Source organism: Trichosurus vulpecula, chromosome 9 (genome assembly GCF_011100635.1).
Source record: "Trichosurus vulpecula isolate mTriVul1 chromosome 9, mTriVul1.pri, whole genome shotgun sequence".
Classification (NCBI taxonomy): Eukaryota; Metazoa; Chordata; class Mammalia; order Diprotodontia; family Phalangeridae; genus Trichosurus; species Trichosurus vulpecula.
In genome coordinates this window covers 109,301,609-109,326,297 of record NC_050581.1, presented here as the reverse complement: position 1 = coordinate 109,326,297, position 24,689 = coordinate 109,301,609, and the positions used below count along the sequence as shown (strand labels likewise).

Genomic DNA, 24,689 nt, shown 5'->3' with positions numbered 1-24,689 from the left:
AAGTAGCTTCCTTCCATAAAATTTAGGCTGCCCTTTCTACTAGAGAAGAAAGTGAAAGGGCTAGAGGAAAATCTTTCTATCCTGGATCTTGGAAGAATGAAATATTCCTCTCAAGAATGGCAGAAGTGATTCAATGGGAAAACAAAGATGAAAAGGAGGAAACAGAGGGGATCTATGACAGGCAGTTTGAAGGGTGGAACAATGAGACCCAGGAGAAGGAGGGAAGGAGGACAATTGAACTTTTGAAGAGGCTGATAGATTTAAGGCTCCTCTCTTAGAGAAGGGATTCTTAACTTGGGCTTTGTGAACTTGTTTTTCAAAATATATTTTGATAACTGTATTTCAAAATAATTGTTTCCTTTCTAATCCCATGTATTTTATTTTACACTTTTAAAAATATTATTCTGAGAAGGGGTCCATAGGCTTCACCTGACTGCCAAAGGGGGCATTAAGAACCTTTGCCTTAGAGTATAGAACTTGACTTCCTGAAGAACAAACAGTTTCATGTACTCTGAGGAATGATGGTGCAGAATGGTCAAGAAAGGAAAAGGCAAGTAATGGTGGTTTGTAAGTCGTCACTGAGGGGGTAACCAAGGAACATATGCCAGCTTTACATGGAAAATAAGAAGGCATGTTCTTTTCTTTGGTGTGCATATGGGATAAAATGGAGACATGTGTTAACCCTGACAGATCAGTGCCCTCTGCTGTTGATTCACATGGTGAAAATGATACTTGCAGAATGAACCTAGAGAACGCTTCCAGTGTTTGTGAAATCGTGGTGAAGAAATGGAAAACCTCAGGGGTACTTGTGGTGCTGTCATCACTGCTGCTAACTAAGAGTAGAGGTTTCAGAAGAAAAAGACAAATTTAGGGTATGAATAGGTGGTTAAGATGGTTTCTGAGAATGGGGTTTAGAAGTCTGGATCACAACCTAAGATATATGAATTTCTGTCTGTCTGTCAGTCTGTCTGTCTCTTTGTTATTATGGCCTCTTAGCTAGGGATGGAGTCCACTTATAAAACTGGTAAAATACATATATTTATTTAAAGATTCATAAGTCTGGTGAAGAATACTTAAAAAAATGAGGTGCTCACAAATATCTGCTAAACCAGAGTGCTGTAGCGAGTAGGTGTAACATAGGAAGGAGAATATTAGTGGAGACATCTAATAACCTCCAGGAGATATTATCCAAATAGAGACAATAAAAGCCATAGCTTGAGATTTCTATATACAAATGCACAGTGCATGGATAATAAACACTGTGAACTAGAGATCTTAACACAAGGAGGTGAATTAAGTATCATAGGTATGGCTGGGAATTTATGTGATGTTACTCATGACTGCAAGTATATGCTTTATTCAAAAAGAATAGAGCATTAGCCTGTTAAGAAGATATATTGATAAGAACAATTCAGGAATCAGAAGAAGGAGATATGATATAGAACATTTTAATTAGGACATTTTTATTTATGATTTGTATCAAGGCCAATACCAGATTTATGAATGACACAAAGACAAAATGTATCAGATTTGCAAATGGCACAAAGTTTGGAGAGATAATTATAATTTTGGATAATACTATTGGGATCCAAAAAAAACTAGACAGCCTAGAATGATTGACAAAATCTGATATGGTGAATTTTAATAGGAGGTAACATAAAGCTCGGCACTTGCTCAAATAATCAATTGCCCAAATGATAGATGGGAAATTTATGGCTAGAGATTTTAGGGGAATGTAAGCTCAATGTAAATCGCTATGATGATGTGCAAACCAAAAAAGCTAGTGTAACCTTGGCCCACATTAATAGAGGTATAGTGTCCTGGGTGAGAGAAGAGATAGTTCCACTGCTTTCTACTCCATTAAGACATCATCTAGAGTATTGCATTTAGCTCTGGGTACCACATTTTAGGAAGTACATTGGTCAGGAGGGTGAGCAGGATGGTGAGAGCATTAGAGACCATGCTATGCAAGGATAAGATGAAGGCCCTGTCTTCAAGTATTTGAAATGCTGTTACATGGAAGAATAATTAAACTTGTTCTGCTTAGGGGTTCTGTTTAGCCACAAAGGACAGAACAAGAAGCAGTGGTGCCATCTGGAGAGGCAGATTTTGGCTCAATAGGATGGAAAACTTCCTCATAATTTAAACTCTCTACCAGTGAAATTCCACATCACTGGAGATCTTTGAGCAGTGGTTGGGTGACTAATTCTTGAGGATATTGGAAAGGGGATACCTGGTCAGGTACAGATTGGTGTATATGACTTCTGAGGCTTTATCCAACTCAGAGATCAAGTTACCCTTGAAGCAAAGGATAGTGTGAAGGTATTGATTGTGGATGGGAGCTGAGGATTTATAGGGATTACATCAAATGTAAAAAAGGGAGGCCTATAAAGAATTTTAATCCATTGACAATTAACTTCCCTTAGTCACCAACTTTGCATGCTTCCAGCACTACATAAACAATTTTAGAGTGGGAAATAAGGATAGCAGAGGGAAATCTCTCCTCTTCCGAATGAGGAGGAGAGATCTAGCTCTGTAAACAGATGCTCTAGCTTTGTGTGTGGATGTGCAAATCACTACAGGTTTCTCCGATGTATATACCCTAGTTTTGTGGGTGTATGTGCACCTTAACTTTGTGGTGGTATGTACTGGAGTTGTGGGGATATGCATCCTAGCTCTCATCTTGAGCTTGCAGATCCCTGAGATCTTTTTCAGGTGAACTGCTTACTGAGCTACTGAAACTTCCATTTTGTGCCATTTTGGAAGTTGTTTTTTGAACCCAAATGTGAGGTTCTGTATTTATCCCTATCAGATTTTATTTTAGATCAATATTCTGTTCTGATGAGATCTTCTTAGATCTTTATTTTGTCACCCAGTACATTCCTTATAACTTCCAATTTGCAATCATTTGCAAACTTGGTAAGCATGCCATCTCTGCATTCAATCATTAATAAAAATATTAAGCAGAAAAAGGCTAACACAGATTCTTAGAGGGCATTGCACTGGGTTGACATCAGTCCATTAATAACTATTCTGTAGGTCTGGTCATTTGGCCAGTTTTGAGGAAGACCCAACTATACTCTGATCTAGTCTAAAACTTTATACCTTGTCCACAGGGATATCCTACCTGTGTGTATGGGTAGGTGTCTGGTTTTGTGTACATGGGTGGGCAGCCTGCCTCTGTGTGTATGTAGATATCCTAACTCTGTGTTGGGTGTGGCCTAACATTTTGCATGTATTTTCTCTCATTTGGGGTGTGTGTGTGTGTGTGTGTGTGTGTGTGTGTGTGTGTGTGTTCCTACCTCTGTTTATGACAGTCCTACCTATGCGTGGGTGTCCTAGTTCTGTATATGGGTCCTCACCTTTATGAAGGGGTCTGGCTTGGGAAGGAATAAAGGCCAAACAGGGTGGAACCAAGGGGTCTGATCCTGTAGCATTTCAATGGTAGAGCATCCTATCTCCTGTTGCAGGGGCTGTTGGAGCTATAGATAATGAAGCTTAGCTAATTTCCCAGCTGCTGCACAGCTGGGAACACAGCTGTGAGTGGTATCTGGGCCATTATCCCTCTGCCAAGGCAGGAGTTTTAGTTGGAGGAGAGAATCCAGGAGATGGGCAGAAGAAGGAGGGCTGCCTGAGTTTTGTACACAAGAGAGAATGTTTATCTTGACTGCCCAGGTGTGAAGGTGATCAACGAATCTAACCTTTGTTTATTGTCTTTCATAACTGAAATGACTAGTAGTACTAATGCCATCCTTCAGTAACACCCTCCTCCATTTTGTCAATGTGCTATGGTATTGTTCTTGAGTTAACAGACATAACTGGTAAATACAAGCTCTGGCAGGTCTTGTCAAGCTGGAAAGATTTTGAGTACGGGCCTGCTGATGAATTGTCACCTGAGGATTAGCCTATATAAGTATGAAGATGTGTATCACATGATGAATATTTTTGGCTGCAACAACTCATGAAACCATCTGCTATGGTATGGAGGGGCTGTCATCTGAGTTAGGGGAACAAGTATGCATACTGATAAAATCATGGACCTTTTGAAGAACTGACATAAGTGAAACATCTGTAAGGAGGTGCAAAGCCTAGAAAGATTGTGGCTGGCTACACTTGAATGTGAAAGGCAGGGATTTAATACAGAAGAATTGATATATAAGGTGATTGTCTTGTGGTAGCCCTATTCATTCTTTTTGATTTTGCCCTTTCCCACCTCTTCATTTGCATGGGAGGCCCAGAAGATCTTGGGGGGCTCTGGGGAACTGTGGTGCCTCAGACTCCCTTAGCTCTTTGAAGTTCATTGCAAGGCAATGTCTGAAATGATTTGAGGCAGAAAGTGTGTTGGCATTTAGGCAATTTATGGTAGTAAAAGGGACTTTATAACCTGAAATCAGATAGAGTTTTGTGACAATGACATGGATTTGGCTAGTGGGAAGAAGGGAATTCAAAAGACAAACTAAATGCCCATGCTTGTGGGCCTGTGTTCCCCCATAGCTTAACCCCTGAGGCTAAGGCTGTGGGAGTTGACAAATCTTTTCTCTTCAAATAGAGGGGAAAGCTGTGTTTTGCCCTTTTCTGACAGTTGGGTGTGTGAGGGCCCTACCTTTCTAAAAGAGCTTTTGCTTAGCCTCTAGGGTCCAAGTGAAAAAAGAGTTGGCAAAGCCTATTCCTCGTATGAGGAAGAAACAGCATCCCAGTTGAGGACTCCAGTTGCAGTCCAGTAGGTGAGAGCCATGAGAACAGACCAGGATAGACAAAGGTGAAGAACAGCAGAGATGAGACATGATACCCAACAGAGCAATGAAATGTCATTACCAGAAGACCTCAGCAGGCTTGCCACACGTATATGCTGGCTACCGCCTGTTTCCTCTGTGCCTCTTCATGTATGTGCACTTGCCACGTGCATTCTCTATGTACATGAGCCCTAATTCCTCCCTCCCAACATGTGATCCTTATGAATGTCTACTCTTCTTACTGATGATCTGTGTGTTTATGAGAGATTGTACCCCAGGCTCATGTGAGGATGTTTTATTTCCATTTTTCTAAGTTATTTCATCAAATACCATTGTTGTGGTTTTTAACTGATTTCATCTTCTGGCTGAGTAGGAAAAATAAATACCATGACAGAGGTTCTTAAACTATGGTTTTCAGTGCATATAGGCCAACAGAGTACTTAGAATCTGGGGTAGCTTTTCTGGGAACCACATTTGTGAGATGGGGTTTTCCAGCTGTGATACTGATATCATATATGATATTGAAGTTGTTTGGAAACAGAGTTTTTCCCATTAGATATGATTATTGGTACCTTGTCTTGTAGTAAGAAGCCTCTGACAAAGGCTTGAGAAGTTCTGTTGGCCACTGAAGAAATTGATGAAAGGGCTGTGACATGTTATAGAGCATGGAATAACTAAGTAGTTACAAATATAGAATTTTGTTCAATTAGCTCCAGAAACAAGAAATTTGATGGATTTTACAAATTAATCAAATGTACATAAATGCATGTAACTATCTCAATCTCCTCAAGAAAATGTGCTAACCATTCTGGCTACCTGCTTATCGCTTACTGCATTAGGTGTCATATTTTGCTAATGTCACCTAGGCACAATTCACTCCCTTAGCAGAAATACCAAGCCAGGTTACCCTTGGCTGTTTTCTTCTTCTTTGAGTTCCACCAGAATGGCTGATGGAGGCCAATGAATTGTATTGCTGTGGCCTGTTTCTCCTGGTGGCTTCATATCAGGACCAATTAGGTGGAAGAGGGTACAGCCACCATTGCTATTTATCTTACTTCTACTTTGCAGGGAATCTCTAGAATTTGTCTTATCTTCTCATAGCAACAGCAGGCTTGCCTTGGGGTTGATGATTCATCGTGCAGTGTTGCCTAGGGACACATCAGCCCCTTCCTGCCTTTTCCAGGTTTTGATCATTGTGTTGACTGACTTTCCCAGTGATGTCAGACCAACTTTTGCCTTTTCCATCATCTGCTACTTTAAACAATAGCATTGGCTCTTTGTGCAAAGATAGCTCTAGCCTGAGACTAAGTGCTCACCTACCATTCTAGGTTATGGAAATGCACACTTCTCCCCACTGAGAAACATGCAGACACCAGTAAGCACAGAGTACACACCCAAAGCAGCTCACTTAAAAAGCCAGCATCACACACAATAGATGGTTTGCAAAGCCTGTGTCGGTAACTAAATGGCCTTTCCATCAGTGATCACATTCAGGGCCTAGGCAAGCTGACACTCACTTCAAATACTCCACTCCATCTGGGGTGGCTGGTACATTGTACCTTCTCATATATTCATACATCTCCGGGAAGCTTTGCTTCACATAATCTTCAGCACTGCTTTCCCGAACTGTTCCAAATCGAAAGCCTTGGGAGGGATGATGTAGCTAAGAGAAAAAAAAAAACAAAGAAAAAGCAAGGCTGTACTCTCGTTCATATAATTAGTTTCCAATACCCTCCTAATGCTTCACTTCCTTGGAACTTAAAGAAAATATAAAAGTACGGTTGCCTACATGTCCACACACATACATGCACTTATATCTCAGCACTCACATCAGGCATCTTTCTTCTAAAGCTTGACAACAAATGAAAAATCCAATATGGTCTCCCAGGACATTGGGAAAATCTGTCAATCGGCATTTAAGTAAGGGAATACTAACCTTTGGTTGTCATCTTGAGTTCTATGGACAAGAGGTAATGTTACCATATAACAGCAGTAACAAAATAGTTTTTCTGTGCGACTTATGGAATCAGTCTGTTTACTTGACAGCTACTATTTATATGTGGTATCAAACCTAAATCATTCTCTTAAATCTCTGCAGGCTGTGTTTCTCTTTGACTAGAAAGAACAATGCAAATTTTCAAATAAGTTTTCTAATCTGTGATTACAAGGCATTTCCCCAAAGCTATTGGTTGATAAATTAAAACTGTGAAGGAACCTCTTTTATATTCACCTAATTTATATTTGTGGTATTTGATTGTTTCACTTTATCTAAAGTAAATGTTTGGTTTTATGGCAAAAGGATCTGGTTCCTTTAAGAAGTCAGGACATAAAAATGCTGAGTTATTTATCCAGATAGAGTTGTGCTTAAAGAGGATTAAGATCAAGCTGTTGCATGGAAGAGAGGTGGCCAGACGCAGAGATATCCTGTACCTGAATTATAAAAGGCAGCTGAGAATACTGGAGTAGGTAAACAGAAAACTAGGCTGACAGAGTGAGGGCTGGGGGAAGGGGGAGGAAGCTGTAGCTTCTCAGGAAAACAAGAAAAACAAATCAGGCTCATTGAGCCTAGTAAAGAGTGAGGACATGTTAGTGTGAAATATGATACTGGATTTTAACTTCTTCAGTCTGAGAATAAGTTGAGATTTAAAGCAGATCTGTAGAGTCAGATAAATTAAAATTGAATGGTTCACACTTGAATGATACAAGTCTATAGTTTGTGCTTGGACTTTTTTCTTTTTTACATTATTTTATATGCTATTTCACATTTTATATTAATATTTCAATTTGATGACTTTCTGTTCAAAATGCATTTATTATAAAACCTTGTTTGGAAATATAGAGAATATGACTTTTTTATGCTAAATTTTTCCCAGCCTGAAGTCTAAGTTGTGCCAGTACTATCCCAGGGAAACATGATTAATTTACTGGTGGCAACTACCAGAGGTGAAATACCATTGTATCCCCTGCAGGTGTGTTGGCAAGCACTCTGCTTGTCTCATTCAGCTTGCTCTGTGCTGACATAGTAGTATCATCGTAGGCCAAGTATACCACTTTCTCCCCTAGGACTCCAGATCTAGTCATAACGTGAAGTCACGGATTCCAACAAGGATTAGAAGAAGCTAAACCACCTTAGGACATGGCTGGAACCCTTGAGCCATGATGGAAACGTTGTAATAGTACTTACATCACTAGTGCCTTGTATTGTGCCTGGCAAAGAGTAGAGGCTTAATAAATACTTGTTGATCGATTAAAATCAATATTCCATAGTGTCATGAGGACACATCTTAAAGGGTTTACAGGATCTATTATATATGTGCTATCAAATCTCAGTGGGATAAGAATTACAGCTTCTCATAACTACTGAAAGGTAACTTCTTTTGTGTGGGTGATGCTGCCTGTAGCTAGTAAAATAACATGAGATTCAGCCACCTAGAGGAATTGAGAACTGTTTGAGGTACACTCATGGAGAAGTCAGTTGGGTGGGTTGTGATTATCTGAGTTAAGTGTGCTTTTAGTCATTTTTGCATTCCCACATATGCGAAAAATGGGGGGGACGGGGCACAGGATAATAATGGAATCAACCTTTTCTTTAACAGCTGTGAGGTACTCAGTAGTTCAGTATTGCTAGGATACGACAACCTCCCCCAATGAAGGTTTACTTGAGAGAATGGGAAAGACTCAGAAGGTATTTCCCTTCTGAAAAGTTTTGTTACTGCCTTTTGTTTTCCCACTGGTGATTTCTCCTTAACTTCCTCTGCCCTGCTGCATTAAACCTCTTCTTATAATAAGGAAAAACATCTAAACACAGCCAACCGAAACAGCATCTATTGGGATCTGTACTCCCAATCAATAGTCCCAGTCTCTCTTCTGAGAGAAGGAAGAGGGTTACCTTACTAGCTCAGATGATATTTTCCAGGACACAGATGTCCCTGTCCTTATGAGACAGTACCATTACCACTCAAGTCTACTATTTAATCTAAACCTGAGATCCACAGCAGCTGGTACTGCCTTGTCCCCCAAGACAGACAAAACTCATGAGAATACAAATAGACTCATAAGAAAAGCTACTCAGGTATCTAGATTCCTCAGAGCCTCATTATTCTGTCACAAAGAAGTGTCACCCAATTCCAAAAGACTCATGATGGAAAATGCTATCTATATCCAGAGAAAGAACCATGGAGTCTGAATGCAGATCAAAGCATACTATTTTCTCTTGCTTTTTTTCTTTCTTGTGATTTTTCCCTTTTGTTCTGAATCCTCTTTCACAATATGACTAATGTGAAAATATGTTGAATATGATTGTATAAGTATAGCCTATTGCTTGCCATTTTGGGGATGGGAGAGGGGAGAGACAGAGGGAGAAAAAATTTGGAACCCAAAATTTTATAAAAGTGAATGCTGAAAACTAAAAAACTAAAAAAAAAAATAAAGCAAAAGGTATTATCTCTTCCTCTCCCCTCTCCTCCCCTCTCCTCCCCTCTCCTCCCCTCTCCTCCCCTCCCCTCTCCTCTCCTCCCCTCTCCTCTCCTCCCTTCTCCTCCCCTCTCCTCTCCTCCCCTCTCCTCCCCTCTTCTCCCCTCTCCTCCCCTCTCCTCTCCTCTCTTCTCCTCTCCTCTCCTCTGTCAACAGGTAGCTATGTAGTATTATTGACCTACTTAAAAACAGCAGCCTTGAAGCCCAGAGCTACCTCTGCTTTTGCAAGCTGTTTGCAGACAGCCTCAGAGGAGGAGAGAGTCAGAGGTATTGCCAATAACTGCTGTCTTCTTTCTGCGTTAGAAATCAATTGTCCTGCCTTTCTGACTGCTCTGATATGTTCCTGACAGTGCTCATTCTAGTGGATGGATATTCACTTGGGCATTAGTAGCCCCTTCTGTATCAAGCTCTTTCTTTAGCTGTCATAGTTCCCCTTCTGTTATTGATGGAGTAAACGTTGAGATTTTCATATCACATCTCTCTGCTTCACATACACTCATTTGCACCGATAAAATAATAATTTCATTTACCGAAATTCCATCGGAGTTAACAGTCTGACCCACCTAGGAAAAATGCCTATTCAATAGGTGAAACTTTCTAAGAGATGGACTGGGATCTCTTTTCTTCCTTTATGGTCCATTTCTGTTCCATTTCTGTATAGTGCTTGTAGGGATGCTATGTTTGTGAGGTAAGTGGCATCAAGGCTTTGAGAAAGGAGAGCCCTTTAGAAATAAAAATAGCTAAAAATCTGGGAGAAGCAGCATCTTATGCTGCTCAGCATAGAGACCAATAGCTTGTTCAATGATTTATTTTAAAGACCATCTTGTAAGTTATGTACCTTACTTTACTTATGTCCCTTATTTGATCAAATGAGATACTTGTAAAGCACTTAGCACAGTGCCTGGCATATAGTAAGTGCTTAATAAGTGCTTATTCTCTTCCCTCTCCCTTTAACATGGCAACAGACCACATTCCCTATTACAGGAAGAAGAAAATGTCAAATGCGAATCCAATTCTCCTCTAGGGTTTGCTTTCCTCTTCTCTCTTGATCTCTCTCTCTTTGCCTTACTGTTTTCTATTAGAAATCTTCTATTAGTTCTCTTTTTCTCCCTCACTTATTTCTAGTTCCTTTAGATTGTAAGTTCCTTGAGGTCAAGGTTGTCTTTTTCCTCTTTTTGTATTAGCACTTAGCACAGTGCCTGGCACGTAGTTGATACTTATTGACTGACTGACTCTGATTCCTTCAAAATTACATTTTCTTCCTTAAGAAGGCGTAGACTACTGTCTTATGGAATATTTGTGCAAAGGTTCATAAAACACTATGTTGAGGTTATTTATAACTAGAAAAGGAAGTAAGCTATTTATGTAGTGGGAACAATGAATAGTGACTGAAAGACTCTAGGGCTACACTTAAACCATCAGCATTTTCAAAGAACCAAAAGGCCTCCTACATTTTGGATAGGTCCTCTTTGTAGAATGCATATAAAAAACACATGGTTTAGAATTAAACAGGATGAGAAAGGGTGGTTGGGTTGAGATTTTTACCAATGGAAAGATTCCCTACATAGATGAGAGTATAGATGAAAAAACACAGGACTTGGATCCAGGAGGCAGGCTCCATTACTTCTTACCAGGTCCCACCCTTCTAGCCTTTACTCTCTCTTATACACTGGTTTCATCACTTCAGTTTAGAAAAAGGCCTAGATCTCCTTTATTCTTTACTTCGTTTTACATTGCTATCTCCTTAAACTATCTTTCAATACCTTCCTCTTTGTCATAGTCAAGGTCTAGAGAAAGCCATCTGCTTTCATAGCTTTAAGCTCCAAACATTCTACCCACTTAACCCCCTGAAATCTGGCATGTAACTTTTGACTCCACTTTCCTCAAACTGCTTTCCTCAATACAGTTAACAATTATGTGTAACAACAATGTTGTTTGCAGCTACCGTGGAGGTGTGAGACCAATAACACCAGTACACAGGAGGTCTGTTAACACAGGTTCTTTGATCTGCTTTTCTAAGGACAGCAACTTTAAGGGGTTAACAATCTCACTTTAATTAAACATACACATATCATTCACTTAGTTCAGGGGAAAAAAGTCAGCACCCTGAGCTTCAGAGCAAATACAAACAGAAATTACAAGCAGAAATTATAAACAGAGCAAAATAACACAAATCAACAGACAGGCTTCTATCTGTCTGACTATAGCAATACATACACAGTTACCAGAGAGAAAAGCACCAGCATCTGGGTTTTCAAGGCTGGGGGGCTCCTTAATGGCTACCCAGAGTCTCCACACCAACACTCTTCCAATGAGTGTGCCCCCAAGCAAAACCTCTCCTCCTGCAGTTCTGAGAGGTCTGGATTCTCAATTCTCAATTACAGAGTTCAATGGCTATCCTCTGGGTATATATACCCTTTTTCAAGGCCTGGGGGCTTCATCGTTCTTGAGGCCTTCACAACTCTCCTGACCTAATTAGCAAAAGGGTGTGGGCCTTTCTGCAAACAAAGGCAAGACTCAATCAAAGGCATTGGATTGCCTTAGTGCTGAGAAGAGCTCCAAAACCAAAGACAACAAAAAGTCTCACTTTGCTTACCCTTACACTATGAAGATAACTTATCATCTGCATCTAGGCGCTTATCTCTGAATAGTCCATCAGCATCTCAAAGGCAACACTTCTTCAACAAAGTTCACTCTCTTTCACCTTAAAACCACCCCTCCTCCCAGTTTCTCTATTACCATTGAGATATCAGCTTACCTAGCCTTAATCTTACCTAGCTGTAATCACTGAGTGGGTGTTGCCTCAGACAAACTGAGACTTGGGAAAGATCTTAGCTTAAAAAGGCCAAGGCCTCCCACTACATCCAGGGCCATCTCTAGTTGTCCTGAGCTATGCCTTGCCTCTGGACCCAAATGACTCTGGAGGAGAGAGTGAGGCTGGTGACTTTGCACAGCCCTGCCACACTTAAATCCAATTTACTTGCAAATCAAGACCTCACCTTCCTGATGTCATTGGTCCTCTTCGAGAATAAAGGACAAACAACAAACAATGATACCAACATCCTTCTAGGTTTGTAACCTTGGAGTTGTTTTTAACTCTTCAATCTTCCTTATCCCCTATATCCCATTAGTTACTAAGCCTTCCTAATTCAACCTCCAAAACATCTTTCAAATCTGTCCCTTTTTTCTCCACTTTAGTTCTGGCTCTTATTATCTCTTTAACAGTCTTTGAATTTTTCTATCCCCTCTCTATGTGATTGCCAAAGGGATATGCCTAAAGTGTAGATCTGATCACGACACTCTACTACTCAAGAAGTTTCAATAATTGCCTCTTGCCTCTATGATAAAATAATATCAACTTTTTCATTTGGCATTTCAAACCCTATATAAGTTGGTTCCAACTTATATTTCTAGTTTTATTTCACATTATTGCTCCACATGTACTTTATGTTCTAGCCAAATCGGTCTACATGGTGTTATCATTATTATTGGTGATGATGGTGCTAACTACGATGATGATAAGTAGCATTTATGTAGCAATTTGATTTACAGAGCACTTTACGGATGGTATCTCATTTGATCCATAGAACAATCCTGTGAAATAGGGTAGATTAGGACACTAAAGCTGAGAGAGGTGAAATACCTTACCTGGAGGCAGACAGCTAGGAGGTGTCTGAGGCAGGATTTGAGTTCAGGTCATCCTGATTACATCGCACCACCTGTTCCTTACATATAGGCTGTTTTCTATGTCTGCCATGCTCTCCCTCATATGGACCTCCATCTCTTGGGATCCCTAGCTCAGCTCAAGTGCTGTTGCCTGTATGAAGCCTTTCTAGATACTCTCAGCAGCTATCACTCTCTCCTTGAAATTACCTTGTATTACTTTTTGTAATACAACTTGTATTTACTTTCGGGGTGTATTTTGTGTTTATTAATTGAATTTACTTATTTATTCTCCCAGTTAAATATAAACTACTCAAGGGCAAGACTTTTTTTCATTTTCAGCTTTGCATCCCCGTAGCCTAGTATAGCGTAACACAGTGCTTCTCAAACTTTTTGGTCTCAGGACCCCTTTATTGAGGACCAACCTCTCCCCCTCACACAAAGATTTTTGTTTAGGTAGGTTATATCCATCAATATTCATTGTATTATAAATTAGATATCTTAGTATTATTATAACATAGTTTTGGCCTTGTAGAACTCTTAAAAGGGTCTCAGGAACCCCTAGGAGTCCTCAGGCCACATTTTGAGAACCACTGGCTTAGCGCATATTAGCTGCTTAATAAATCTTTATTTAATTGAATTATGCATGATTTTTATAACTTACAGTAAGACATTTGATTTTTTAGGGCCTCACCTTCTTCCTTTGTAAAATGAGAGATTTGTGCTAGTGACTAGATGATCTCTAAGGTCCTTTTCAGTGCTAGACCTTATCAGCCACTATGAAGAAAAATATGGCAGCAATTTCAATAACCTTGCAGTCACAAAATTATAGAATATGAGTTGGAAAGGACCTTAGGGCTCATCTTGTTCAGCTTCCTTCTGTTTAGTGAGGAAAGTCTTTTATCTATACATACATGTACATATACACATATACATTTACATATATCTATACACACATATATGTATATACTATATATATAAAATATAGAAGTTCATTTAAGATGAAATTTACACAACCAGTGATGTCAAAGAAGAACATTGAACATATACAGGAAGTTGTGAACTAAACCAACCATTTTGGAGAACAATTTGGAGCTATGCCCCAAAGGGCTATAAAACTGCATACTGTTTGACCAGCAATACCACTACCAGGTTTGTACCCTAAACAGCTCAACAAAAAGGAGAAGAACCTATATATACAAAAATATTTATAGTAGTTCTTTTTGTGGTGGCAAAGAATTGGAAACTGAGAGGATGCCAATCAGTTGGGGAATGGCTGAACAAATTATGATATATGATTGTGGTAGAATACTATTGTGCTTTAAGAAATGAAGAAGTGGATGGTTTTAGAAAAACCTGGGAAGATGATGATGAGCTGATTCAAAGTGAAGTTAATGGAACTAGGAGAATATTGTACATAGTGACAGCAATATTGTAGCGACAGTTAGCTCTGATCCACATGGTGATCCACAACAGATCCAAAGGACTCCTCATTAAAAATGCTGTTGACCTCCAGAAAGAGAACTAATGAACTCTGAGTGCAGATTGAAACATTTCTCTTTTTTTCTTTTATAACATGACTAATGTGGAAATATGTTTTGCATGACTTTATACACATAACGGGCATTGTATTTCTTGCCTTCTAAATGAGTGGGAGAAGGGCAGGAGGAAGAAAAAGAATTTGGAACTGAAAATTAAAAAAATAATGTACAGGGGACTAATAGTCCTCAAACTATGTTGCTGCCACTTAGCTAATACTTCACAGAAAGAGAAATGTTATCTCTAATGTTTCAGTGAAACGCTCTACCAACTGCTTTGACTTTATGTTTGTGTCATCCTTGTGAGTCTCCTTGGGGATTATTTGAGATTAAGCTATTTATTAGCACAAGGTATATTTATATTGGATAAAGTATTAGTATAAGCTCTTAATTAGTATAAATTTATAATATTAATGGAATACTGAATCCTATCAAAACAACTGTATGCAGAGAAAAAGCACTTTGAACGTTCAAGGAATAATCATTTCCCAGTGAGCACAAAAGAAGTGACTCAGAACAAAATGGAAGGGACTGCTATGTAAAACCAGACGTAAGAAAGGCTGTTGTGCATGAAGATACAACAGTTTATAGAGAGAAAACACATGGGTATGTATTTGCAGAATGGTTGTAGATGAACATATATATGCCTTACATGTTCTTAGTAAATATGCAAAAAACCCACACTTCCATATGCAAAGAAGAAAATGAAGTATCATTGTGTACAAAACCATAAATCTCTATTCTAAAACCCCTTGTAAGAACATGGGCATAGTTAAGCCAACCAAATCCACAGTGGCTCCAAAAGCTGTTTTGTTTTGTACCTTGCAGCCATCACTTTTGTAAATAGGCAGTTTCATCATAGGTCCTCTGGAAATATGATTGTTCTTTGCTTTGGTCAGAATTTTTAAATCTTTTAATGTTCTTCGTCTTTGGAATGCATTGCCGCCATATGTATTGTTCTCCTTGCCTTGCTCACCTCATTTTTCATCAGTTCATATTTCCCAGGATTCCCTTAGAATCACCATTTCCTATAGTACGGTACTATTCCATTACATTCATATATCAAAATTTGTCCAGCAATTCCTCAAATGGTGGGCATTCTCTTAGTTTCCAGTTCTTTTTTTTTTTTAACTCCTTTTAATGCCCCCTTCAGGATCAGCAAGTTTTTTTTTGTTTGTAACTATTCCATCCCTGGCCTTTTTCTCCTCTTTTCCATATTCCCTGAATCCCTTCCTGTTTTCCAGTTGAATTTGATATATTTCTATGCCATACTATGTGAATATGTGCATTTCAACCTTTTTTTTATCAGTTCAGATAAGAGCGTGGTTCATCAAATGTCCACTTTCTTTAATCTTTGTCCATGTTCGTATTCTCTTCTTATGAACACTGATGATGAGAAATAATCTTTCATCTCATTCTTCTTCCATTCTACACTAGTTTATTCTTTTTGCCCTTTTTTTCTTTCCTTCCTTAGATTCCTCACAACCCCCAAATCCTCTGTTTTTCTTATTCAACTCTCTCAATACCTTTCACAGATGTTAAGGTATTGAAGGGACACTTGTTTCTTCTCCTTGTATCATAATATTAGCCCTTCATCATATGGGCCCTTCCGGTTGCACAAGTAAATTTACCTTTCTAAGTTTCTCTTGAGTTTTGTTTATACATTTCAAAGTTTTTACTTAGCTCTTATTTTGATCAAGGGTGCTAGAATGTCCTCTATTTTATTAGAGATCCATTTCCTCCATTGTAGGATTATATACAACCTTGTAGGATAAGTTACTCTTGGTTTTATATATATGTATATCTGTATGTATGTGTATTGTTTATACATTTCAAAGTTTTTACTTAGCTCTTATTTTGATCAAGGGTGCTAGAAAGTCCTCTATTTTATTAGAGATCCATTTCCTCCATTGTAAGATTATATACAACCTTGTAGGATAAGTTACTCTTGGTTTTAAGCATATATATATATATATATACACATATATATATATATATATATATATATATATATATGTATATCTGTATGTATGTGTATGTACATATACATATATGGGCACACACATATATTTATCTTAGAACAGACTGTGTTAAAACTTATTCAAGTGAACAACTCTTTGAAAATTAGGATAGACCAAATAGAAATCAATAATTTCATGAGAAAATAAGAAAAATTAGGGCAAAATAAAAAGATTGAAGAAATAGATGTGAAGTTTCTGCCATCAAAAATTACTCATCTGAAAAATAAGTCAAAAGATATAATTTAAAAATCATCAGACTCTCTGAAAATCATGATTTTCAAAGCCTGGACACTATACTCCTAAAAAACTATAAACAAAAATGAAAAATCGAGAGTATCAACTCTATAATCAAATATATTTGGAATATATAATATATACGTATATGCAGGTATACATACTAAATTTTGGAATATTATATTCCAAGACGTCCTTTCATTTTTTGTAGAAGCTGACAGGTCTGGTGTAATTCTGACTGGAGTTCCTTGGTACTTGAACTCTTTCGCTCTGCTTGAAACATTTTTCTTCTTTAACTTGGAAGCTCTGGATTTTGGATATGACATTCTTGGAACTTTTCCATTTGAGATTTCTTTCAGGTGTGATCTATGGGTCCTTTCTATTTTCACTTTGCCCTCTGGTTTGAATATATCTGGGAAGGTGTCATTTATGATTTTTTGAAGTGTCTTGCCCAGGCTTTTAAAATTGTGATTTTTCAGGGAGTCAAATGATCCTTAAATGACATCTCCTTGACTTGTTTTCCAGATAAGTAATTTTTGATAGCAAAAACTTTACATCTTCTATTTTGTCAAAGTTTTGATTTTGTCCTAATATTTCTTGTTTTTCAAGGATTTATTGATTTCTATTTAGTCTACTTTAATTTTTAGGGAATTGTTTACTTGAGTAAGGTTTAACAAGTCCTATTCTAAGTCATGTTTTTTCACCTTTCTAATTCTTTCATTCAAAATTTTTGTTTCATTTTTAATATAATGCTTCATTTCATCTGGACATTTACGTGGTCCTGATTGAAAATCCTTTTTTTCTTTCCTTTGAGCTTCTGCTTGTCATTTTTATGGAGTCACTCTATTCTTTAGGTTAGATTTCAGCGTACATCTGGAAGTATTATAATTCTTTAGAGTGGTCTGTATCTCCAGACTTAGTTCCTGAATTGGGACTTTATGCCAGGTCCAGAATTCACTTTCTACCACACTTTTGAGTAAGGTGGTCTGAGTCACCTGGGTTCCATCATTGACACACATTTCCTGGGTGTTCACTGGATATTTAAGTTTCTGGGCCTTCTGGTCTTCTTTGGTATCTCAGTGCAGATAGGCAGGAGAGGAACCAGAAAGGAGTCACATATGAAAACTTAGAGACAGAAGAACAGCTAAGAGAAAGGGGGTGACTAATAATTTGAAAAGCAGCTTAGAGGTCAACTGAGAATGAGGACTGAGAAAAGACCTTCAGATTTAGCAGTTAGGAAGTCACTGGCAACCGAGGAAAGAGAAGTTTTGGTAGGATGGTGGGTTCAGAAGCAAGGACTTAAGAAATGAATGGGTTAGTTGGTGAGAAAGTTCAGCCAATGAGCATAACTGAATCCAATTCATCATCTGCTTCTGTAGAAATAATAATAATAACAATTCACATTTATATAGTGCTTTGAGGGGAGGCTTAGTGTTGGATAGAGATCTGGCCTTGGCCTCAGAGCTAAGACTCCATGAGTTTAAGCTGTGCCTTTGACATATACTGGTTCTCTGACCCCTGGGCAAGTCATTTAACCTCTCAACGCTCCTTGGCAACTCTCTCAAATTGTAAATTGCAGAACAGGCACTGATCTGAATTGGCAAAGGGAACTTCCTTGCTAGGGAGTACACTAATGAAATTAAAGGTCTGGATCAAAAATAAAAATAATGCTTTAAGGTTTGCAAAATCTATTACTTGAATTATTTCTTTTGTTTCTCATGGCAATCCTGTACTCAAAGGACATAGTATAATGTCATAGGTACTTTGTGTGGAAAAAACCTTTGTAAACTTGCACGATAGGATAAGATGCAGTAGGTATTTTGGGAGGTCTTACAAATCCATATTAATCGATTATGCCAGCATTTCTTTCATGAAATTCACCTCTACAACATGGCCTACTTTGAAGGAATTTTTGCTGGATATTCTATGGATTCTGTAGGTGAGTAAAGGGTCAGGACACTCGCTTGAGAAAAGTGGGGAAATTAAATTGCAACCTGGAATCATTCAAAGGTAAGTACGAGGTCTGAATGCAATTGGTCCAGCAGTGAATAAAATTGATTACAACCTAATGCTTGCTTGGTGCAAAATTAATTTGATCACTCCAGGTTAAATCCCTCATCTGTAAAGTGGTGGTAATAAGACTTTCACTGCCTGCCTCACAGGGCTGTTGTCAAGAAAGTGTTTTGTAAACCTTAAAGCATTATGATAATAAGCACTATTCTCAACAGATGTACCATTGCACCATTCATTATGGCTTAGAAATTAGATGAGTCCAATCTTTAGTTATCACTGTGTAATGCCACCTCCATGGCCAGAGGTGACTTCAAAATGATAATCAAACAGGGTTTGAGTTTAGGACTATTATTACTTAGCTCAGTAAAATTCTAGACCTTCCCTCCTTCTCTCCCTTCCTCCCTCCATCCCTTCTTCCTTCCTTCCTTCTTTTCTTCCTTCCTTCCTTCTTTCCTTTCTTCCTTCCTTCTTTCTTTCTTTCCTTCCTTACTTCCTTCTTGCCTGCCTTCCTTCCTTCCTTCCTTCCTTCCTTCCTTCCTTCCTTCCTTCCTTCCTTCCTTCTTTCCTTCTTTCCTTCCTTCCTTCCTTCCTTCCTTCCTTCCTTCCTTCCTTCCTTCCTTCCTTCCTTCCTTCCTTCCTTCCTTCCTTCCTTCCTTCCTTCCTTCCTTCCTTCCTTCCTTCCTTCCTTCCTTCCTTCTTTCCTTCCTTCCTTCCTGTCTGCCTTCCTTCCTTCCTTCCTAAATAAAATCTCCTGCCATTGGAAGAAAACACTGAGACAAAAACATATAGCAGAGGATTTGAATCCAGGAGTCATTGATGACTAACTTACTAATAAACCCTCTGCTCCTGCCTGCTCCTTTTCCTTCACCCAGGCAGATCTATTGGAGCTCATTTTGTTTTCCTCTCTTGCTCTGGGATCTGGACTGTTCTTCTATCTGCCAGAGCAAGTTATCACTTCTCATTTTCAGAGCCACCACCTACTTTCTATTCAAACTCGTTCTTAAAGCACACCTCCTAGAAAACAAAACAAAACAAAAAACAACAAATTAAAAAACCCTATCTGGATTAAGTGGGCTGGGTGCATGATGCCACATGCCTTTCACTCTTCTGGAGAAACATAACCCTATTGGCACACATTACCCATATTATATCCACAAAGCAAAGAATTGGTACCAAACAAAAATTAAACACATATGCCCCTTCACAAGAGTGCAGCAAACACAAATGACCTCGAAGTCTAGTTCTTTTGGGACCTTCAGTGAATACAAGCAGAAATTTACTTCTTAGACTGTACATGGGTAGTTTGTTATTTTCTAGCAAACTCTGGGAGGAAGCAAAGACCATAGTTAAGTCCTCTGGCATCAGAAAAAAAAAAACCTATGGCTCCCCATGTATGTAATTAATTTGCTATTCAGCTGAATTATCAGGTAAGAAATGGCCAGTGGCCCGTGGAAAATCCACTTCCCTCTCTGGTTACCATAGAGCAGCGGGCATTGCAGATGGGGTTGGCAGTAATTTCACTGCAGAGCCTGCAGTCAGCAATTTGAGCCTGATTAAATCTAAATGAATGAAAATACTGGAAATTTATCTCCAGCTTCGGTGACATATTAAGCCTTTTGGCAAAAGCTCAAGTAGAGCTACCCAAATCCATAGTATGCTGAGGTCTTACTGTGGAGAGGTATTTAGCCTGGAGAAGATTGGGGTGGAGCTGGGGGTGGGGGTAATGATGTGCTAACTGTCTTCCAAGTATTGGAAGGGCTGTCATATGGAAAAGGGATTAGGGTTGCTCTGTTTGGCCCCAGAGGACAGAGCTAGGACCAGTGGGTGAAAACTGCAAAGAAGCAGATTTAGGTTTAATGTCAGGAAAGAACTTCCTAAAAATTAGAGCCATTCAAAAGTGGAAGGAGCTTACTTGGGAAGTGATGACTCCTCCCTCACTGAAAGTTCTTTAAACAAAGAGTATCAAAACATTGGATGGTAGAATATATAGAGGATTCTTTTTCAGGTATGACTTGGGCCAAATGACCTCTGAGATCCCTTCCAACTCTGTGATTTTATGATGGATGGCATGATTTGGAATAAAGGCAGATCCATCTTGTACCTCCTCCCAAAGGGGAAAGTGAAGGGCAGGCACTATGCTAAGTATTTTTACAAATCTTTCATTTGATCTCATATATCTCATCCTTCAAAAGGGATTATTAACTGGAATAATAATAGCTCATATTTGTAAATATTACAAACACTTTTATCACAACAACCTTGTAAGGTAGGTAGTGTAAATTTTATTATCCCCATTTTACAGATGAGGAAACTGAGTCTTAAAGAAGCTAAGTTACTTGCTCAAGGTCACAAAGCAAGCTAGTGTCAGAGTCAGTATTCCAAGTCTCCATTGAAGTGCTCTTTCTCATAAGCACCCCTTAGAATTTCATCTTAAGGCAGCCCTATAACATGACCTCTGAGGACAGTGATATGGCAAATATTCACTTTGCATTTACTGCTACAAGAAACTGAAATTTGGGACGCTGGTAGTAGATCCCTTTATATCTTTTGGCCTACCATATTTCTTGCAATATACTGACCTACTGAGAGACATTAGGGGTGACATTGTTCTTTATGGGCTGAGAAGTTATTCTGAGGAGAAAGAACTTGAAGAATCAGACTACTCCCTTTTTGGCAATTGTGAGGAGGAGTGAGAAGATGTACCCTTAGTTGACATGTAGCTGCAACACCCAACTTTGGTGCTTCTTCCTCAGTATTTTATTTTCCTTGTGAAGAGCAGCAGTAGCATCTCTAACTTTGTAGTAGTGACTAGAACCCAGATACCCAGCTGATGAGACTTTCTCCATTGCTGCTTTGGGTCTTCTGTGTACCACATTAATCACCAAGGCAGGTGCCATGTTTTAGCCTCCTACCCTGCCTACTTCTTATTACTAAGTAAATGAAAGCATGACCCATAATTTTGCTTCATATGCCAACTAAGTTCAATGATAAATGATTTAATGGAAGCCTCACTGTCACTAGCTAGGTCTGTGACTTTTGGTTAAGTCCCTTCCCCAATCTGAGCTTAAGTTTCTTCCTCTATAAAATAAAAAGGTTGGGTTAGACCAGGGGTCTTAACCTGGGATCCACAGGCCATCTGCAGATAGATGTCAGAAAGGTCCATGAACTTGGATGGGAAGAAGAATGACACCATAATTTTGGTTTCCTTTAGAGTACTATGTATTTTGTTTTATGCATTTAGAAACATTTTTCTGAGAAGGCAGTCATAGGCATAGGCAGACTGCCAGAGGGGTATAATACAAGCAAAAACCCCATTAAGGGGCCTTACTATACTATCTTTAAATTCTTTCCCAGTGCCAACATTTCATAATTCCATGATTCTAATTGTTAACAATGCAGTCTTTGGGAGATGTATTATTATTACTATTGCTTACTGTTGTCCAACCACATAAGATGCAAGGGGTGTAGTGAATGCATGCATGTATATATATGCATATATATGTGTACACATCTATGTATAGATGTGTACACATGTTTAAATGTGTTTAAGATTAAACATATGCAAGAATTTAGTCTGCAGAAAATTGACAGACTATACCTACTTTATGTAGAGAAAAGCTTGATTCAGGATTTAAAAAATAATGAAGTTAATTAAAAAATCCCCAAGAACTTAGCTGAGTTGAAGACTAGTTAATTTAAAAACAAGTCAATAAAACAGTCTTACTGCCTTAAAAAACAAAACAAAACTCAACTGAAGTGTTTTCTCTTACTTTCATTGTTTTTAAAATCACCATCTGTTAACTCAATAAAAGTGTTCACAAATAACTTTTTTTAACTCAACAAAAATGGCTTCCAAAATTTAACTTTTTTTTAAAGCCTTGAATCAACTTTTTTCTGCATTGGACTACCTTTCTGTATGCATAGATCTGCTTGTATCACTGTTCAAAAATCTTTAGGGTCTCCATAGTGCGTATTGATAAAAGTTCATATACTTTTGACTGTCATTCAAGGATCTCTCTTCATGCATTTTGCTCCAGACACAATGAACTTTTCTCTGTTCTCCAGACAGATCCTGTGCTCTCATGCTTTTTTTTTTCCTTTGCTCACCCTGCCCCTGCTCCTTTTTTCTCTCTTTCTTGCTCCCTCTTCTTTGTCTTTTTTCACTCTCTCTCTCTTTCTCTCTCCTCTGTTTCTCACTCCTGTTGTCTTTCTTTCTCTCACTTACCTCTTCCTCATTCTCCTTCTCTCTTTATCTTTTCTTCTCTCTCTTTCTTGCTCCCTCTCTCTCTTTCTTGTTCCTCCCCCTCCCCCCGCCCCCAGTGGATTACAATCCATTTCCTAAAGCTCAATGCACATGCAACCTCCTCCATGAAACCTTCCTTTGATGCCTCCAGTGAGTAACAATTTTTCCCCTTGGATCTCCACAGCAATTTTGTTTTACGCTTTTTAAAAGCATTCATTTCATAACTATCTGCATCATAGCTGTTTACATTTGTGCTTTTCTCCTACCTTCCACTAGATTGTAAACTCTATGAAGGCAAGATCTGTTTCATAAATAATTTTAAAAAAATCTCTCTGAAGTCCTGGAACAAGGCTCTACATGCAGAAAACAATTCATAAATACTTGAATGTTGAATTCGAATTGGATAGGTCCTACTCCCAATTTGCAGATGGGCTGCCAATTTGCAAACAGACCAATTTCTGCATAAGGCTCATATATGTGAAAATGCATTTTACTGTATTATTTAAAATAATAAATTGTATACATATACATGTTAATGGAGCAGCACAGAAACAAATGGTATAATGTTTTGAGGAATCCTTTTGGAGATCTTGACAAGCAAGCTGTAGTGGAACTACCTTGTTTTATTTTGTGAGTATTCATATGCAAATCTTATTCCTTTCACCTTCAAATTTCTTTAAATGCTGGTGACATTTTGCACCTTCATGGTTTTTAAAATTGCTTTTAGCCGTATTAATGTCGTAGGCTTATTTCTGGCTTTATAGTTTTTCTTTCAGGGGGAAAATCAAAGCCTGAGGTATGGGAGATAGGCCCATGCCTGTGAAGGAGAGTATTCTGGGAATTACAGTTCCCATAAGAGCTAGGTCACTGTGTCCCTTGGCTCTCTGTTGACCTATGGCAACATGCCTACTTGGGCAGGGAAGAACAAAAAAGGCCAGGAAAGGGTAATAATAATAGTTAGCATTTAAGGTTTGAGAAGTGCTTTACATATATTATCTCATTTGATCCTTGCAACAACTGTGGGAGGAAGGCACTGTTATTATCCCCAATTGAAAAATAAAGAAATCAAGTCTGAGAAATAGTAAGTGATTTGCTCAGGTCATGTAAGTTAGTAAATGTCCAAGTCAGGATGTAAACTCAGGTCGTTCTTGGAATACCAAGTCCAATGCTCTATCCACATAGAATAGGAGAAAGGGATGGAATAGCTTCTAATTCAGTTGCCTATCAGTATTAACCTGGGGTTTATGTTGAGAGCTGAGATCTTATTTCTCCAGAGTAAGAAGCCTATAGAATTTCAGAGGTGAAAGGGATCTTGCAGATCCTAGAACCATAGATATGGGAAGGGACTTTAAAGGCCATTAAGACTAACCTCATTTTACAGCTGAGGAAACTGAGGCTAGTAAATATCTGAGGGAGGATTTTGATCCAGTGGCGCGGTGGATAGAGTGCTGGATCTGGAGTCGGGTAGACCTGAGTTCAAATCCAGCCTCAGAAACTAGCTGTGTGACCCTGGGCAAGGCATTTAAAGCTGTTTGCCTTACTTCCTCATCTGTACCATGAGCTGGAGAAGGAAATGGCAAACCACTCCAGTATCTTTGCTAGAAAAACCCCCAATAGGGACATGGAGAGTCGGACCTGACTGAAACAACTGAACATCATTAACAACTTCCTGACTTTAATCCAATGCCCTATCCACTATGCTTGACTGCCTCTCAAAAGAGGAGAATTACACAGCTCACTGGGTGTCATATTCTTCATAGAGCTAGAGACG

General features: G+C 38.7%; 1 protein-coding gene across 1 annotated transcript in view; it reads right to left on the bottom strand.

The window, feature by feature from the left end:
• Positions 1 to 24,689, bottom strand: part of GRIN3A (glutamate ionotropic receptor NMDA type subunit 3A) — a 228,974-nt gene that overhangs the window by 67,748 nt on the left and 136,537 nt on the right. The window contains exon 4 of the mRNA XM_036738761.1: positions 6,251 to 6,396. Coding sequence (XP_036594656.1) covers positions 6,251 to 6,396 — 146 coding nt within the window. The remainder of the gene's footprint in view (positions 1 to 6,250; positions 6,397 to 24,689) is intronic.